Source organism: Colias philodice, chromosome 6, assembly GCF_061535455.1.
Source record: "Colias philodice isolate Cphi_HAF_F1 chromosome 6, ilColPhil1 Martin Lab GWU primary, whole genome shotgun sequence".
NCBI lineage: Eukaryota > Metazoa > Arthropoda > Insecta > Lepidoptera > Pieridae > Colias > Colias philodice.
In genome coordinates, this window is record NC_143091.1 from 2,254,105 (window position 1) to 2,274,084 (window position 19,980).

At 34.6% G+C, this 19,980-nt stretch overlaps 1 protein-coding gene across 5 annotated transcripts in view; it reads right to left on the reverse strand.

Annotated features, from left to right (window-relative positions):
• Positions 1-19,980, reverse strand: part of LOC149487523 (uncharacterized) — a 143,662-nt gene that overhangs the window by 52,107 nt on the left and 71,575 nt on the right. For 2 of the 5 annotated variants that reach the window (XM_089696093.1, XM_089696092.1), the window contains one exon: positions 13,947-14,078. The exons of 1 other annotated variant lie outside the window; for it this stretch is intronic. In XM_089696093.1, the coding sequence (XP_089552219.1) occupies positions 13,947-14,078 (132 nt within the window). Of the gene's footprint in view, positions 1-2,144; positions 2,164-13,946; positions 14,079-19,980 lie in introns of those variants that run through there. 2 more of the 5 variants (XM_089696096.1, XM_089696097.1) reach the window with 2 other exon arrangements.

Here is a 19,980-nt window from a genome sequence, read left to right on the forward strand (position 1 = left end):
AAAAAGCGAAGAAAACCCACGCGGAACGATTTTAAGATCATTGGTATAAATTGTTGTCTATGTATTTATGCCGCACGAATATGGACATTAATAATAACGTCTATTTCCATATTAAATAAATTATTGCTTGCATTTAATGTTACATAATAACATGAGTCTACCAGCTCGTTAGTAACACTTATCGGAAGAACGTACTAACTCGGAATCGAGGACGTAAAGCGGAATACAAGAATCCTTGAACCGATAAACCAAATTATAATAATTGGCACTGTTGGTTGTGAATGAGCAAACATCGCAGTCAAATAGCAACCGAACTTTATGTAATTGTGTTTGGCCAATTAGGAGCTGAGTAAACAGCTGAGATGTAGGTTATCGGAGCCCCTCGCGATAGCGCCGCGGAGCAGGTCATTGCGAGATACCAACGAAACAAATATTTTGACGAGAGATCAAACGTCGATCGTACGAGAGATACACGTGCTTATAATCTGGAAATTCATTAAGATAAATTACAGCGATGTAAGCAAAAACTCTGCAATGACGGCAATTTATATCTTATATCCTAGTGCGGATTTATCAAATGTAATTATTGCACACATAATAAATATCGGAGAGTTATGCTCGATTGACGTCAATCTCGGTAAACGACAGGTGACCCCAAGACCTTCTAAGGCATTTTGATCCGTGATTAAGGAATCTTACGTGCTTTGCATAGATGATGACGCTTTTGAGGAAAGTTTCGAAGTACTAATGTATACTTTTTAAACTGGAACTGAAGCGAATTTAACAAGAAATTCGTGTGATTTCAATATACGCTTTTAATTCATAATTTCCTTCAATAGTGTTATTTTGATGATTTTGCAGAAAAAGCATCACTGCGGTTAATACCTACAGGAAAATATTAATATTGGCACATAATTCCTTGTACATCAAATCCAAATCCAAAAATCCAAACTTGAATAATTTTTATAAATCTACATATGTATGTATTTCTCATGTCGCTCCATCGCTGCGTTCTGCAAAACATCGTTATCAGGGCTAGCCAATACCACCCGTGCAATGTGTAAACAAACGGACAGATAGTGGTTCCACAAAAATGGCTGCCGAGCGAGTTTATCGCACGCTACGTGACCTCTTTACCAATTACACCAGGTTATCGAGCGTTCCGAGGAAAAATTTAACTGCGTCATTATGCTTTCAAATTCTTACCGAGACCTTTGAGAGATTTATCGAAGCGCACGCTACGCTTTTTGAAATTCGATCGTCAAGTTATAAAAGCTAATATAATGCGACGATAAAAAACAAAGTCACGATAATGCGATACTTTGTTCCCGCTAAGAATGGCATATTCAAACCACGAATAACAATAACTAATTCATTACGAGTCGAAACGTCGAAATAAAAAGAACGCGATATCATCTGTGATATCGCTAATGAAGCAGCCTACGATAATGTAACAATTGTCTATTGTCGTGGTCCGTTTAATATTCGATAAAGGAACATCAAAGCGCTGTTTGAATTAGAAACCGTAACGCAATATATAACAAAAACGATTTCACAGGCATTTAAATGTACAAACTATAAAAGAGATGAAAAATAAAGAAAAGTTTTATAAATGTGCTAAACATATGGCGATCTGGATGTCTGAACCTGGAAAATTGCCCGAGACTAGCGACAAATATGTTTTACACGCAAAAATAAATATTTTTTTATATTTAAAATTTCCCAGAGGCATATTTTGAAACAGAGTTCAACATAATGTAGCTACCAAGTTTTTTGCCACTAACCGCGACTCAATTGACGGAATGACGTAAAAGCAACACTAACAAATATGACTCGTATGTTTGTCCAAATTATCAGTTTGCGGTTTTTAAAAAATCATACGATCGCATCATAGCTAGTGCACACATTCATAATTCAAATATTGGCTCATGACTAATTCGTAGAACATTAAGTAACCATACGCGGGGTGGTTAACCGCAGTGTGTCCACTTCGACTGTGGCATGGCCACGTAGATCAAATTAAATTTCAACAACACCACTTTCGGATAATTGGACCGTCGTCCCGTCGACCTTTAAGTCAGTCACGCTGACACTTTTTTGATGGATTTCAAACGTACCTCCTTCTCGTGAAATGTGTCACCCGTTTGGAAGACATTGCCTTACCTGAAAATAAATAGAAACACAATTAGCGCGGTTTACGAGCGAAATTTTGGATGCGAATGAAATTTTCCACTGTTGCGGCCGCTGGGAATCAAGGCCATAACAATAATAGATCTGTATCTGTATACACGTGGCGACTTTAAATAGATCAATATACATATCAACATACATACTAAGCAAGATAAAATGCATTCTTTGCATAACATTTTAAGCATACATCGTACATAAGTGGTCCTAATGACAGTGCCAATATTTTACAAATATAATCGAATATTTTAAAAACCTTTCCTTATGAGTGATATTCCTGCGTTAAATTTGAAAGAAAATTATGAAACACGAAGCATTCGATAATAGTGATAAACATCAAGGATCTGATAATACTTTAAACATTTCTCAGCAGGAAGAAAACGTGTTGAATCAGTGCGCAAAAATCTCATTGTATAATAATGACAAGCAATAAATTCTTTGTGTTTATACAATAACAATATTATTACTAGAGCCCATAAAAACTACCAGTAACTAGTAGTATGATACAAGTATTGCTGACTGCAATAAATTAACAGAAATTAACAATATATTTTATTTCTAAATTATGAGTTGCCATTTATTACTGCGAATATTAAATTTCTTCTTTAAATTAACCTCTCTATAACATTAATCAATCAGAACGAGTATTATATCACAAAAAAGCAGATTAAACACCTACATAACTCGATGTAATATTAGTATTTTTGGCATAGTACAATTCATCAATACCATCTCTTGAGGATCACGTTGTTAGCGTTGCTATCGCAACAAACTGTTATTCACGATCAGGCATCCGAGCGAGCGATCTGCCCGCCCAGTCCCCATTCGGGCTATGTACTATGTAGCCCATAGGCCATAGGCACCGTTGCCATTGTGCCTGCACCATGGACCGTTACCGGCACCAGTCCATCAGATATATACGCCCGCCGACAGATACTAACGGTAACCGACATTTCTTACGTTCTATGCTCTGCAGAATGGCCCATTCAATAGATACGGGATATCAATACGGAGACGCTTTACGTGGTAATCTTAAATATTCAACGGCCACGTCTATATTATAGAAATACGGTACTTCGTTGTGAATAGAGTATCGTTCATCTTAGTGGCCGCTATAAAAACTTATATATTGCATTTTATGTATGTGAAATTCAATAGAGAAAGCTATCTAGAAACTTCCTGTCCAGCGGTTGGCACTGCATATCTGTTTTATTCAGCGATCCCTTTTTAGAAGGAAGCTCTATCGTACCTTAATAAACCGTGGATTTTATTTAGGATCTACTAGCTGTGCCCGCGACTTCGTCCGCGTGGAATAGTGACTGCATAGTAGTTACTACTTAACACACAATTATTGAGTAAACACGTCTTGAAACACGTACTATCATATACAACTAAATTATAAGTACTTACACATTATTATAAAGTTAAGAAATAAAATAAATAATAACACAAAAGAACTGTTAGTAAAATTTATTACTAAACTGAGCTATAAAACTTAGGTACAGAAGAGTTCAAAGTTTCCAGGATGTGGTTATTCTCCCGCTCCCATATTCCTTCTACTTTCACAGACTTTCAACTTTTCCCTTTCACCCCTAGTAAATGGCAGAACCGATTTTGATCTAAATTCTAAACCATGTCTAATCATACCTATATAATATGTATATTATGTTCATGTCATATCCTTTCGTTTGGTACTCCATTTGGATTATGTATCCCCACTACCCCCAAGGTGCCCTATATGTAATAAACAGATTAACCAATTTTGATAAAACATGACTAATTGTAATTCACACGTCATTTGATATGCCGCTTGATTATATTATTTGACCACATTCGATTATTCATTCCCACTTTTACCGCTATAAATCAATAAATGGATGAACCGATTTTGATTAAATATGCCTCATCATACTTCTCACGTCAGGTCATGCCCTTTCATTTGATATGCCACTTGGGTATATTATTTGACAACTTTTATTCCCACTTTTATACCTATATCCAATAAATGGATGAACCAATTTTGATAAAATATTGTACTTTACACGTCATGTCTTTCATTAGATAAGTCACTTGAGTATATTTGATAAAATTTATTTATTTATTCCCACTTTTACCCCTATATCAAATAAATGGATGAACCGATTTTGATAACATTGGACTACTTAATTGTTTCTGACAGGTCGTCTTTTTTCATTTGATATATCACTTGGGTATAACAGACAGCATTCGTTTTTCTCATTCCCACTTTTGCCCTACATATAATTATTGGATGAACCGATTTTGATTAAATATGCCTCATTATACTTCTCACGTCAGGTCATGCCCTTTCATTTGATATGCCACTTGGGTATATTCGACAACTTTTATTCCCACTTTTATACCTACATATTATATCCAATAAATGGATGAACCAATTTTGATAAAATATTATGTCTTATTGTACTTTACACGTCATGTCTTTCATTGGATACGTCACTTGAGTATATTTGATAAAATTTATTTATTTATTCCCACTTTAACCCCTATATCAAATAAATTGATGAACCAATTTTGATATAATTTGACTTGTTGTTTCTGACAGGTCGTCCTTTTTCATTTGATATATCACTTGGGTATAACAGACAACATTCGTTTTTTTCATTCCCACTTTTACCCCTCTATATAATAAATGGATGAACCGATTTTGATTAAATACCAATGCCTCATTATACTTCTCACGTCAGGTCATGCCCTTTCATATTTTGATATGCCACTTAGGTATATTTGACAACTTTTATTGCCACTTTTATCCAATAAATGGATGAACCAATTTTGAATATGTCTTATTGTACTTTACACGTCATGTCTTTCATTAGATACGTCACTTGAGTATATTTGATAAAATTCATTTATTTATTCCCACTTTTACCCCTATATCAAATAAATGGATGAACCGATTTTGATAAAATTTGACTAATTGTTTCTGACATGTCGTCTATTTTCATTTGATATATCACTTGGGTATAACCTACATTAACAACCTACATTAACAACTAACATGCGTTTTTTTCACCCCTATATAATATAATAAACAACTAATGTAACAAAAAAACCGCATCTAATTCGTATTACCCGTTAGCGAGCTACGGTGTCACAGACAGACACGCAATACACACATAGCGGTCATAACACCCCTCTTTTTGCGTCGGGGGTTAAAAATATAATACCTACGACATAATTTCAAAGACCTTTTATATAGAAAATTTACCTAGAAGTAACCATAATGCTATTTGTGCAGGTTTTAGACTTATGAGCAAAAATCTAAATAAAGGTCCTTTGACCCCCCCTACCACCCCCTCAGCATAACCACCCCCCCCCACGCTTGGGGACTTTCGATATGATCATCTGGACATGTCAAGGAATAACTTTAGCGTATAATTTACGAAATAAAGTAATTCATGTATAGAATGCCTTGCAAAATATGTTCGCTGTGATTACTTAAATGGTCATAACTTTTTTATTTATGAACCGATTGACATGAAATAAACACTAAATGTTAAATGAAGCTTACCACAATATATTAGTGAAAACCGCATCTAAATCGGATAAGCCGTTTCTGAGATTAGCGTGTTCAAACATACAGACAAACAGACAAACAGACAAAAATTTTTTTAACAACAGTTTTGGGTTTGGGATCGATTTAGTAATAACCCCTGCTAATTTTTTTTTACATATTTTCATTGTACAGACACCACTTTTTTAGAATTTTATTATATGTATTGATGTATTGATTATAAATTCAACTCTAGCAGGGAAGTGCCAATACTGTTTCACTCTTTTTATTACTCTTTTGAACATTTCTAGAATCCAAAACATCCTTATAGCAACGGTTACAACAGTACGAAGGTCACCACTCATTATGAGGGTGCATTAAATTTGCATGCATAATATTTTTTCACTAGTCTATACAAATATTATAAAGAGGAAAGGTTTGATTTTTTGTTTGTTTGTTTGTTTGTATGAATTGAATAGGCTCCGAAACTACTTGGCAGATTTGAAAAATTCTTTCACTGTTGGAAAGCTACATCATTTCTGAGTGACATAGGCTAGGTTTTATCCCGGAAATCCCACGGGAACGGGAACTATGCGGGTTTTTTTTTGAAAACGCGGGCGAAGCCGCAGGCGGAAAGCTAGTATTTAATAAATTGGGTCAATGTTAACTGGCCATATAAATGATAATATAATTAAAGTCAACACGTCCTCTGCTGTCAATAATCGGTGTAAAGCTCTGCGCTATTCAACATGCAATGCGATAATAAATCATTTTTGTTTCCGAAGTGTTTCTCCAAGCCATCAGCGGACAATTACTAACTCATTACGTTTGAAGGTTAACCTGCGTCGGATTTAATATGATTTTCGATGCTTTTATTCTGACATAATGTAGAATGATAAGGCAATACAGTTTCAATTACTTTAACAGCGGGGATACGAATTGTGCGAAATTGAAATATTTTTACTTTTTGTTGTGTCGACGTGTAAAAGACAGACCAAATATAATAACACAGCGAATTGTGCATTCATTAATATTATGTACATTGTTATTGTGTTAATTTTTCATAGCGTCACTGGTTTTTCCAATTCGTTGCCACTATTGATTTTTGAAATTTAAAGTATTATTACTTACGACGAAGTTTTTGGATTTTCGCTTTCCTGTTTAATTGTTGGTGAATCAAAGTCCAACTACTTTTTATTAACCAGTAGGTATAGGTCAAACAAAGAGCATAAGGCGAATGCTAGTTATTTTGAATATAATAATATTATTTTATAAGATAATCATACGATCATTGAGAATGTCTGGCATGGAAAGCTGGCATCACACAGCATGACTCGTGCGTTTCGAATGTTTTGCCATTATAATGCCATTGCCACATAATATATTCTTGTATCTTTTAGAGGAATAGCAATAATAATGTATTGATATGTAAATAGTGTAGCACGTGCCTTAATTTATAGTTCTGTTTACAGTCACTAGTCGCCACGATATTAATTACAATATTTCCATACAAATTATGATTATTATGCATTATTGTTTGATTTACATGTAATTTTATGCAAATATTCCTTGATGTATTAATGTGATTGATAAATTATCAAACTCAGCAATATAACAGAAATCAATAACTTAATTTTGCAACATAGTAAAAGGTCCTAGTACTTAGTTCTAATCTTTGAGAGACAAACTATTTAATCATTCAAGATGCAAGTACATTAATATCAATCAGAATGATAAGCGAATTTGACATTTCATATTGTAATTTTCATACCAACTATTAATCATTGAAAATTATCAATTATTCGAAATCTCAACTTTACGTAAAACCAAGACACGGGCGGTGCGATAATTTATCGAAGAATGAACTATTGCCGCAATGTAGGTATACCTATACGTATGAAATTTAGCAATAGTTTAAAAGCAAGGAGCGTCAAGATCGACGAGATACGATCAAAACATCGTTAGTTAGCATAGTATAAAGAGAACAAGTAGGTAGGCCGACTCCTGGCGTATTAGCACACGGTACCTAAACTTCGCGAGGCGCAGGGTTGTCACTTGTCAAAGTTGATATTTTAAATATTATGTAATTGTATAAACAAACCCCACCACTCACAGCAATGGCGCGATGTACCTTGTTCGAAGATAACTTACTTGTTATCTTTATACTATGTAGTTAGTTACTAAGCAGAACTAACACAAGGTCGGCGGGTGTAAACTGTAGACCGTTTAATTTATTGTGTGTCCAGCGCCAATCTCACGGCTCTCCATTTGCTACACAAATATTAAACACTCTCGTACTTCATTTTGCGCGAATAGAGTAGCTTACGAGTGGAAAATTGTACTGTTTTTCAAGCTACATACATTTATATAAAAAAAAATTAACGAACCCGACTTAAGAAATATTATTCATATAGAAATATATCTTAATAACTATCGGCAGGTTTTATTTTATTTGTTTTTCTGTAGCATCTATAATGATATCTTTTTAATCATATCTAGAATAGCAATTTTTACTTGTCATAAAATGTAACGATAATAGGAGTTAGACGATTTCGCGAAAATAATTTCCTTTTATCTGTTATCTTATAACGATTTTAAAACCATAAACACTCTTAAAGCAGGCGATAATTTAAGACTAATTAAATAATAAATATAAAAGCTAAACACGGACATAACATAAACGATACGATGTTAATTGCAAATTTTAATATAAGTTCGCTAATTAAAAATTAAATATTTAAAGTAACATCCATATTTAATAAATTCATTTTCATTTATACTAAAAACATAATCATGTACTTGAAACATAAAATAATTTACTTTAGTCCACTCTTATTTTCTTACTAACTTTGAAAATATATGAAGAATTAGTTATGTTTACATTATTTAGTTCTCGAGTCTCATAAATTTTTACTAATAGCTACACTTTCAACAGTTTGAGAAAACAAACCAAAAGAACTAGCTAATTGTTTCGTTGAATCCAAGCCAAAACATTGCATGTAACACTAGATTTAATGATTTTTACCATTCTCGATGCTTTACCCTTTAACCTCTCAAGCACCGAGAGGCTAGATCCGACCGCGACACAATAGATTTTCTATTGTGTCTGTGATTCCGGGGCCTGATGGATTAAAGTGGGACAACTATTATTTATTATTGAATTTAAAACAGCCAATAAAAACAAGCTGTTTCCCGTATAAAACGCGGGATTAAAAGATATCGCTGGGCAGTATACCTAAGCCTTTAATAGCGTAATCTTAGGCAATAAGAAATATTATATTGACGTCATATCGTAGATTACTTTCGCGATCATTTGAGTGAAAAGGATTATTATATTATGCGGTCAGAGTGGGATTTAACTGGATTGCGGTTCGCTTCGTGTTAAGAAACCGTAAACACGATAACGGCGAGATTGCTTCACTTCATCTATAAATTTATTACGAGCCGATGTGACGTGCGAAATATTTAAAAGTGATCAATATAAATTTTCAAACTAAACGATTACGAATAGTGTGGCCTTGATCGTGACATCGTGAACCTTGTCAATATGCGAATCGAAGGTTTGGCAAAGTGTGTTAAATATTTTACGTCAGGAAGAGATAATATATGATTGCTTGTGGATGACGCACCTTACAATAAGAGCTACCTACTCATTTGCAACATTGTAGAATACATCAATGCAATTGTAATCGTCTTCATGTATTATTGCTAAGAAGACGTTCAAGTACGTTACACAATCATACAAGTAATTAAATTATTGACAAAACGTTTTTTTCTGGTCTCTTGCCCTTCGCAACAATTAGGATTCATATTGGCAAAGTTATCAGAACATTAATAAGCGTTACATCATTTCCTATGTGGAAACGAATTCGAAAGAATATTGGTTGCAGAAATTACAGGAGTAAAAGTCGACCCGTTAGTTTATATTACTCTATTTCTATAAACAAAGCTCATTTTCTTTACTGGTCAGAATGTACTTGTAAGTCAGAGTTTACTAAATAATCATATTCATATTTATGTTATGAAGGCTTAGGATTATAGGTACATATCCCTTAAATTTTTCATGTTGTTACAATTTAATGAAATTTTTATACAAGCATATTACAATCACAAAGCGAGGCTACTTTACAAAATCAGTCGTGTACAATGCATTCGAAATCATAAAATACCTATTAATGATAATTAAACCGTAATACAAAAACAAAAGATAGCAGCGATAAACGCAACAATTTAATACATATAAATAACGTGTGCAACAATTATTTAAGTACCACCTAACCCTATATACAGTGACATTGAAAACACACCTTACTCGTAGGCACTGCGAATATTCTAGATCTGTTGGGGCATTGTAAATTAGACTTTACTGCACTCGTCGTAACGTTGCTAATAGATTGTGTGGGATCGAATGAGTATGATGTCATGTCCTTGGTCATGGCTGGTTGCCTGAAGGCTGATGTTACAGCAACCTTGGTAAAGTTACTAAGCGCTTGGCGTCGTCCTTGACTCAGCTAGGGCCAAGGATTAACTTTCAGCTCATTGTATTGTTAGTGTTCGGTGTATAGTATTACGAATATCCATATTATGTGTTTACGAGTTCTCTGAATGCCCGTGTTGTAGTTGTTGTTTTTGTTTTTCGTGAAATATGAGCTTTAAAATGTGAACTAAACAATATATTAAGAACGATTTATTACACGTTTTAAGTGCCTACTGTACCGACTGTGAATTCTCCATAACTCGTATAGTGAAAAAAGCTACTGGAAGTGACTATTTGTATATAGGTACTTTTCATAACAAAAATATCATGTTTGATTTATTCAGACATTTCCAGTAAACAATAATAGTATTCTTACTACACTTAAAAACATTTACGCGAACGTTAAAGAATATGTTCTGTACAAATATTTGTCAACAAAAAACATATGCGTAAACTTCTCTCCTTGCGACCATTTTCACAAAATCCTGATTTACATTACCACTCGACACTAACGAAAACATATTGACAATATCAGATTAAAGTATACATTTACCGATGTTCAAAAGTGGGACGAACACTCAATATTGTGTTCAAGCAAAAAATATTAACATTACTTTTACATTGATTGACAGCAAACATAATGAATTGCGAACTGCGAATCTATCACAATGAGGCTTTCGCCGGGCATCGAACCCGGCCAACCGTTGCTAGGCAGATTGTAACGGGTCACATTGAAGCCTCTGCTTATTCCAACAGTAAATTGGCTGTGAGCAGCAATTAAGCCTTTTTAAACCAAGTATTTATTTTATCTTTTTTCGATACGCTTAACTCTTATTTACATTAGACTGCTTATCATATAAGCAAATCTTAAGCACATATCTAAGCAGTATTTCAATTGCATATATTAAGTACGTTTGAAAATGTTATTATAATTAACTATGAATACATAAATAAGTATGTATCTACATGAGAGCCAACTTTTGCGACGAGTAATTAAGGATGTGTTGCCAACATCAAATTATATTTAGTCCTATACCATAGAATTTGGAAGATGTTAAAAATTTATGTGTAACTAAGATGTGCTCTCTGATTAATTCTTAAAAGTAAATCTAGCCAATGTCTTGATATTGTAACAAAAACTTGATATTATGAAAACAACGCAGGTAATTAATTTCACATCTAGTCTGCGTTTATTTTCGTACATTGCTTAGCGTCACGATTCTCACGAACCTTTTAAAACGTCAAGTTTATCTGGCATAGTCTTTAAGGGACGTTTAAACATGTACATAGGTGTATGGCTATTTGCGGCATTGTTTACCCCCGTAGCCCGTAGGGGTCTCAAGTGGTGCATGCAAATGGACGGGAGGGTTGTCATACGCAGCGCCCGGCCGCGGCTATAAACGGCACCTATTCTATTCGCCTGTTTGTCGATCAATAACATATGCTGCGTTTGAAGGAACGAATTCTGTAAACGCGTTATTGTAAAAGCACTTTAAATATTTCATAAACTAATATAAAGTGATCTTCACTTTCAAATTAAGACAATGGAAGTGGAGAAAGAATAGCTTCTAAATTCTAATACAATTTTAACAAACTAAAAAGATCAATTGCCAACATTTGTTATAACTCAACTTCAACCTAAATTACTCGGTACATGTCATCACTCATCACGTCTTGGCATCTCTCATATAAAAAATTAAAAATACGCCAATATGACGCTTGCAAAATGAACGAACAATTAAATAAAATGGGCTTCCTCCAATATGGGACATTATTTTAGCTACCTCTGCGACCACGTCTTCAAATTATAATAACATTGGGGTCAGAGCAATATTACCGTCACTGGCGAAAGACTAATAGTTGCACACGTGTCTACCCCAATATTAATAGCCGTTCACCGTATAGGCCTCGAGGGCCAGCCAGCTAATTGGTTGACTTGCACGTGGCCTGCGATTTAATAAGCTAACCCTTGGCATAGTTAAATTTACTAGCTCGAGTGTGCTTAGGCACTAAAACGGTAAAATTCTGCAAGCTTATAAAGGCAATATAACTATATTTCTACGAGTAGATACTTACTACTTCTAGATTTATTTCTGACACTTTTTTATTGCAAGACTTAACAAATAGTCTTATTCCAATACTTTATATCTTAATTTTTCCTACAAATACATAACTTCTTAAGATTACAGAGTTGGGGCTAGCTATTATTCAATAAATTAAAAGCTGCATTAGTTTTCAACTTAAGCCTTCATTTTTAATCTCATTAATATCGCAGCTCTACGCTTCCAAATTCATAAAGATTACAATGAGAAGTAAACATTCAACTTTTAACTACCAATTTATTAAAGCAAATCTAAAACAATATTCCTCCAACGATTGAGATCTCAAACATTACAATCAACTAAAAGACATCTCCAAATAATGACATCACTAAGCTGTCAGCTATCGAGCTTGCGGCCCGCGCTTCATCCTTGCCGTGACATCCGAGCGCGAGTCAACAACCGACCGACAAGCAAAAAGTCCACAATAACTCCACATTGACAGGCGGCTGGTATTTTCGGCCATGACGTGAGCGCGCACAGGCTAAGCCGCGGCGATGTACTATACTTTGGTTAGGATCAGCGAACTGTGACCGCCTAAAATGCCGCTGACTTTGCAAGATGTAGGAAATTTTTTACGATAATTTCTAGCTTAAAACTGACTACTAACTTAAGAATCTTAAAGAGATTCGTTATTTTTTCCTAGTAGGTTACAGTCAGTAAATCGGTTCAATGTTGTTATCTTTAGCAGTATCTACTTTTAAGGAAACTTATATTTCTTTGAATCTATAAAAATTTTAAGGAGTCTACGAATGCTTAATTTGCTTGCGACTGAATTTAATTTAAGTACCTGTATTTAAATGTCTCAATTAGTTTTTACAAAGAAAGTATTCAACAAACCTTAGATAGGTTGGCAACATTGTTTACATCAAGCATCACCCAGCAAGGCATGATTTCAAGTTGTTGACAAATTTAGTGACAGAGCAACAGTCACGTGGATATAATGTTTTCCCTTGATTTTGTCTACAAAACACATTTGTTTACAGCAATTCACAATATTATAATATAATCACTTATAAAAGCACACATTTAAAATTAGTGTACATTTAACAAAAAATTACGATAATTTCATTTAAAATGTGCAGCGAGTGAAGCGCAATTTTAGTGGCTTTTACAAGCCATCACACAGTCGTTAAGTACATAATAACGACTGTAATTAGTTTTATTTGGGGATATACCACTGATGGTAGCAATTTGTAATCCGAAAGACTGACTCTTGAATAAGTACATATTCTTCGAAATGTTTAAAGTAATTTAACCACATATAGAACCATTAAACATGACAAGAAATTAAAGCCAAAAAATACTTATATACAACATCTAACATCTGACAATACATCATAAAAAAACAATGCAAAAACAAAAAGCCTACCTAAAAAAAAAACAAAAAAGACACACAAAGCGAACATGCATAATAAATCACGAATATGGCATCTGTACAAAAAAAGTGATAAAAAGCATCACCAACCACCCTGACAAAAAAAGAGTGCTAATTTCGTCCTCCATGAATTTTTCACTACTTTACATACTAGAAAAGAAAACTTTACTAGTAAAAATTAATAACAGATGAGGTAAAAAATTCATAGAGACGGTAGCATAAGAAACAAAAACAACCATAACCATAAGCCAAACGTTCCTATCGGAGCTCTACCTGCTGTGCTGCTGTCTTTCAGAGGGCGGTGGGGACGCGGCACGTGACGTCGCCGTGGAGTCCCGGGCCTCGACCACCGTGGCCGGGCTGCCCGTGCCGCTGCCGCCGAGCGCCAACGCCAGCCCGCTGATGCTGCCGACACATCACTACGTCACCACAGCCCTAGCGTCGAGCACCAATCACACGGACCTACCTGCTCCAACGCTTCGCACGTATCCGCATAGCGCGTGTCCAAATTGGAGCAGCTAAGTCGACCAATAATGGAACTATCGATACGCTATCAATGAGCTAGTCTAAATTACAAAACCTCGTATCACATGTTTGGATGTGCTAATTTTAATACTCAATGATATCCCGCCAAGTCGGTTTCTATGTTCAATAGAAGTTCAAGGTAAGTAAGTATAATCTAAACGGTCGGGCGAAGCAGATCATTCTCAGCAGGGTGAAGAAATACATAAGCGGTGATGTTCAGTTAGTGGCAAGGCATCGAGGGTGTCAGTTATATTTTGGGTAAACGCAAGCAAGCTTATTTATATATGTTGTTTTTAGTTACATTCCTATCATGCAAGATACAAAATCCATCCATAAGGTTAAGTATTTCTCAACTGCTAAACCTGTATCGACAAAGACCACATTCTGTAAGTTTTTCTAAAAATTATGGAAGCCCTGAGTAACAGGGGACGTCAGAAGCGGTAAGATTTAAGGACTATAGACATGCCAATCACAAGTAGAGGAAGAAACGAAGAATCAGTTACGCATTAGGAGTGGGCGACAAGACGCAATTAGTGGACGAGTCCACGTCAATGAACTAGAATTATGTTAAGCGAATGAGAGAATGATCGTAGTAATGAGCCAAATATGAACCGCGGCCATCACAGCCAGCATGTCGCCATTATGATTTCATGTATTTTTTGCGCTGGTCACGTTTATGCTTGGTTTTAATTAATCCTCATCATCCACAATATAAGTTGACATTAACAACAATTTACCGTTGTTAAAAATTTATTAAAAGTTATTAATTTTTTTTTTCATTTTAATTATTCACAATGATTTAATTAACAAACAGATGACAAAGAATTACAACTGTTGAACAAAAGTTGACATCCATTGCACCGTCGCGTCGAGGTGGCATGGACAAAGAGTTCGACAATAACCAGATATTTCCGTCAAGTTAAATTAGTATTATATTTTTACGAGGCAATAAAGAAAATTAAAGGTTCCCGGAATTCAACAATTCCGCGTCTTTTAATTTCTATAGTTCACTTGACGTCACGTCACTTGACATAAGGTCAGGCATTTATTTAGGCGGAAGTTTGAAATTCGCAACAAAGGACACTAACATCACTTTTAACATTTTATTGTTGCCTGCAACTGCCGTAAGATTAACACATTTTTCATTGTCATGTCGTTTCCGTTGTTGTTATTTTTAAAACTATCTTTTGGCATGTTTTATACTTAAATATTGTAAAAATACATTGTATTTGTTAATTATCTTACCAGTAACTGATCTCAAAGCGCGATTAGTAAAATGTAACCGAATTGGCATAGTCTCAAAAATCAGTATTTTAAACAAATACAAACACATCAGTTAGGCAAACCCCATTTCTAATCTATTTTCAAAAATTCTAGTTCAGGGCTAGGTAGACCAGTTTATCTACATACCTACTTGAAGGTAATGTGAAATGTCATTCAACTACAAAATTAAAAAATTGGTGGATAATGTTTTTAGAGGTATAAATAAATATGAATTAACATCTAAAGATGTTTTTAGTATTGTACGTTATTCTTGGTGAGTTCAAGACAACCAGATCTGAGGTACTCATAAGGTGAAGAATCAAATGTGGTATTGTTATTATGGGTAAAGAACCCACGACTCGCACTTTAACCGCAAAAACTTAGCATCTCCAGTCCGAGAATTTACACCTTATTATACGAAGACTTCATCAGAAAGGAACATTGCTTAAGTTTTTTATGTTGGGATTAAAATTAAGGAATATGAAGAATGTTGCAAAGTTCAATTATATACAAGAAATTTTATTTTTGCCTAGCATAAAATAACATGGCTTGTAAATCAGATGATGCTATCACAAAAGATCGATGTTGTATTATATTAATAAGTATGTGATCAGTGTTTTAAACAACGCAGTTCACCAAGCCATTCAAATTCAAACGGATGAACAACATTCAAACTGCAATTACGTCTCACCGTAACCAAGCTGAATAGCCAGGTGAGCCAATTAAGAGAATGAATTACACAAAAGCATGCCTAAATTCCCCGAGCTCTAGAGCATCTCGAACAAACGTATGACACATTGCATCACACCTTTGCAGCTATATTCGGTTCATATCCGGCGGAGACAAGGTCACTGGCGAAGGTTAGGAAAGTGAAACGATAGTATCAACAATTAACAAATTAATTGCCATGTTCAGACATAATGCAATCCACTTCGTTAGTGTTATAATTAACTAGTGTCAAACTCTTGCAGGAGGTACGTAAGGTTATTAGCTACAGGTTGTTTTTTATGATTATCAGAAAACATCAATGCAGTTTGAACCTAGGAATCGGGGTATTTCTAAAAATCATAGTGATATAACACATTTTGTACATACTATAACTATAATTATAATCACCTACTATTGCAAGGAAAAATAATTTCTGCGAATTGCTGCTAGTTATTAAGTAATTCTCGTCTCTTGATTGTTGTCCTGATAAAATGATTACTTGTATAACAGCAATGGAACACGTGCTAAATGTACAGGAATGGAATGACTCATAAAATCGAACGAGCGTATTACATGTCGACATGCGATGGGACCATAAACTTCAAACTACGACCTCATTCTAGGAAAATGTTCTGAAAAGCACCTATGCAGTCATTTTTCACGATACCATCATACATCGTCACGTCATAAGCCAGCAATTAACAAACTGCATTAACATATGTTTGCACCAAAGGAATAGTACAATTTCATGAGAAGTCGTAAATGGTTTGGAATTATTTTGTGTTCGGATAAAACGAGTTTTTAGTTGTGCTCGCCAAATTTATTTATGGAAAGCTGTTATTAATAAAACAGTCAAATTCCAGTCTTCGATGGAATTCGTTAGCTGGCAAGTTATCAAATCGGATGACACACTTTGAAAAACAGTATCAGCTACAAATCTTGCAACTAAAGCTGACCAATTAGAAACAGATCTAGATAACCTCACTGGCTGCATACCATAATCAGCAATAAGTAGATAATAACGTTGTAAATAAATCCGTGTCACCGCTGTAAAAACAAAATCAAATAGCTCACGTAATTAAGCCAAGTCGCTGGACCGTTAAGCTTTATGGGCGCAAGAACTAAGATAATTAACGTTACATCCCGCTAATATTGAAGTCATAAGCTACTGACACAGTCTTAATGCTCCAGTGACTCGAAAGCCTGGTTTCAATTTACTCAATACCTTTAAAGCCCTAAAGGGCAGCTATCGGACTCGGTAATCATATAGCAATTTCTTTGCTCACGATTTGTTGAATTTCATTGTAGTATTGGAAACGCAATAACAGCAAAGTGAGGTAAAAGCTAGTGAGTCAGAACAATTCGAGATTAACATAACGAAAACGTGAAATGCCATAACAAACCGCAAAACATCAGAGCCGGTCAAGTCGACGCGGTGATGTAAACAGAACGATAACCTTCGACAAACGTCAAATGGTACAATTGTAATCGTGGTCGGAGCCGTGGAAGCAACAAAGGTACCCTTCAAGGGAGTGTTGTAAATCATACAAACGGTCGTTAGAGGCGCGTGCGCAACCGATACAAATGATAATATTCGGATGTTTAAGAATCGACTCTAAGCGAGCGTATTAAGTGATAATTTGTGGTGCTTTAGTATTCGCTAGCTTTGTTGAGGTGGCGCGGCGTGAGTGGTGATAAATACGAGAACAATTGTTCTTTATTTTCGAATCACGTTCAGTTTGACCCCTATTCTATGTTAGAGTTTACATTCCGATAGTGGCAATGGTAAAAGCTGTTAATGCTAAAGTATCTGTAATCTATATTTCCCTTTTGAACGGTAAATGATAGGTAGGTATTAAAAATATAAAATTAACGCAAATTTAAAATTGTAGTAAGTATAATTATCTCGAAATGTATAAAAATAAAACAATATTAAATACATTATTAATCTTTAAGAACCAGAAATGGCCGACTGGGGGCACGTCAAGAGCAATGTAAAAACAACATGTGAGATAAAAAATAAACCAGTTGAGCGATAACTGAAAATAACCTGTTGCTAAACATAAGAGACTCCATCATTTGAATTGCAAAATGGCCGCGAAGAAATAGCAATATGAATAAATTACAGCGACACTTCCGTGTTTTCTGCGCAATAGCGATAGTCAATTATAAATTTCGTAAAAAATGTTATAAAACTTTTCCGTCGAGGATATTTATTGTGCCATAATACGATGGATGTATGAGTCATAACTTTTTTGTTTATATTAATTTAAGATAAGTATAGCCTTTTTTGCATTAGGTACAGATTATTTTATGGTTTGATTTCATGGAGATAAATACCCTCGAAATAGACTAAGTTCAATAAGATTAATCTGTTTCAAGGTTAAAACTAAAGACAACAAGAAATATGTACAAACATATATTTAAAATTAATAGTATTTAATATGTATTTCATTATCGATATTTTCTATTATCGCTCTTTGTAAGTTGCAACAATGGCAAAGATCTAGGGCCGTATTTATTTCCTCTTATTTCCAGACAGATTACGCCGTGAATTGAACTGCTTGGCAAATTCATATTATGATCGCAATAACCAGCCATGGTTACTACAATCATGGCACTTCATTTTAAAACGTCCAAGAATAGCTGATCGTAACACATCCAAGCAATAGCGTTGTACTCCTGCATCTCCTAAACACCCAGGCTTCACTGGAATTAGATACATCACAGTTTCGAACATAAAACATTCGCTCATTCAAGTTCAACTGGCGCCAGTGAGGTGGCGGGCCGATTCGCGAATTAGCGACAACTGTTTATTTGCGCGTTGGCTCCTGGCCTGTGCGTCTCACCTTGACCGATGTTTCCCGGTCACTATCTACTGGCTAATGAAATGTGACCTACCTACTCACTTGTAACTACCCACTTATTAAAATGAACTGTGCGAATAATAAATAATAATCAGTTCAAATTTAACCATTTGTGCCAAACTGCTCCTTTGATTGTATATGCCCTATTCCTTCTAGGGTAAGCAATATTTTGTACTCTTTGATCTTCATACTGTACATCTCATTTCGGGATGACATTAATTAAAATTATTATCAATACAATATTATTAAATATAAATGGTAGTATAATTTATATAAATTAAAGATGAAACGAAGAAAATACGAGCGAATCATTGAAGATTAATTCCTCTAAAATCTGGGAAAAATTTTAAGCATTGAGTGATGATCTTACCTTGCATTTATCATAACATTCGCCATTCACAACGAATTAACGTTGTTTTTCAACCTCTAAATATTTACACGAGTGAAAATTTACCGTGTTTATGCATCAATTTGAAACAAACGGGCGAATCGTTAAATCTATTTTAATCCGGCGCGCATTTAACGCCGGTACAAAGGTAAAACATATTTTCAAAACAACGCCGCACTCTAGCCGTTTTCAAGGAGCTTTGTTTTCAATAATATGTTAAATTATAATATTCTAATTACAAGAAAGGATTATATGGATATTACCATACATATGATAACTAACTAAAAATAACGCTTAAGCGCAACCGCAATTATGTTGTATTTTATTAAAATGTTTTGTAGTTTATTGCAATCGACATCATAAATAAATATGATCCTTCACATAAAGCAATTAAAAATTTGGGTTAAATGAGCCGTTAAGAAAATTCAAACGATATAACAGAAGACAAGAATATCAAACGGACTGACGAGAAGCTTTACATAATCCTTATTTATTGCATTGTAGGCTTTTATAAGACATTTATTGTGTTACATCTCGACTCTTACAATGCAAGCTG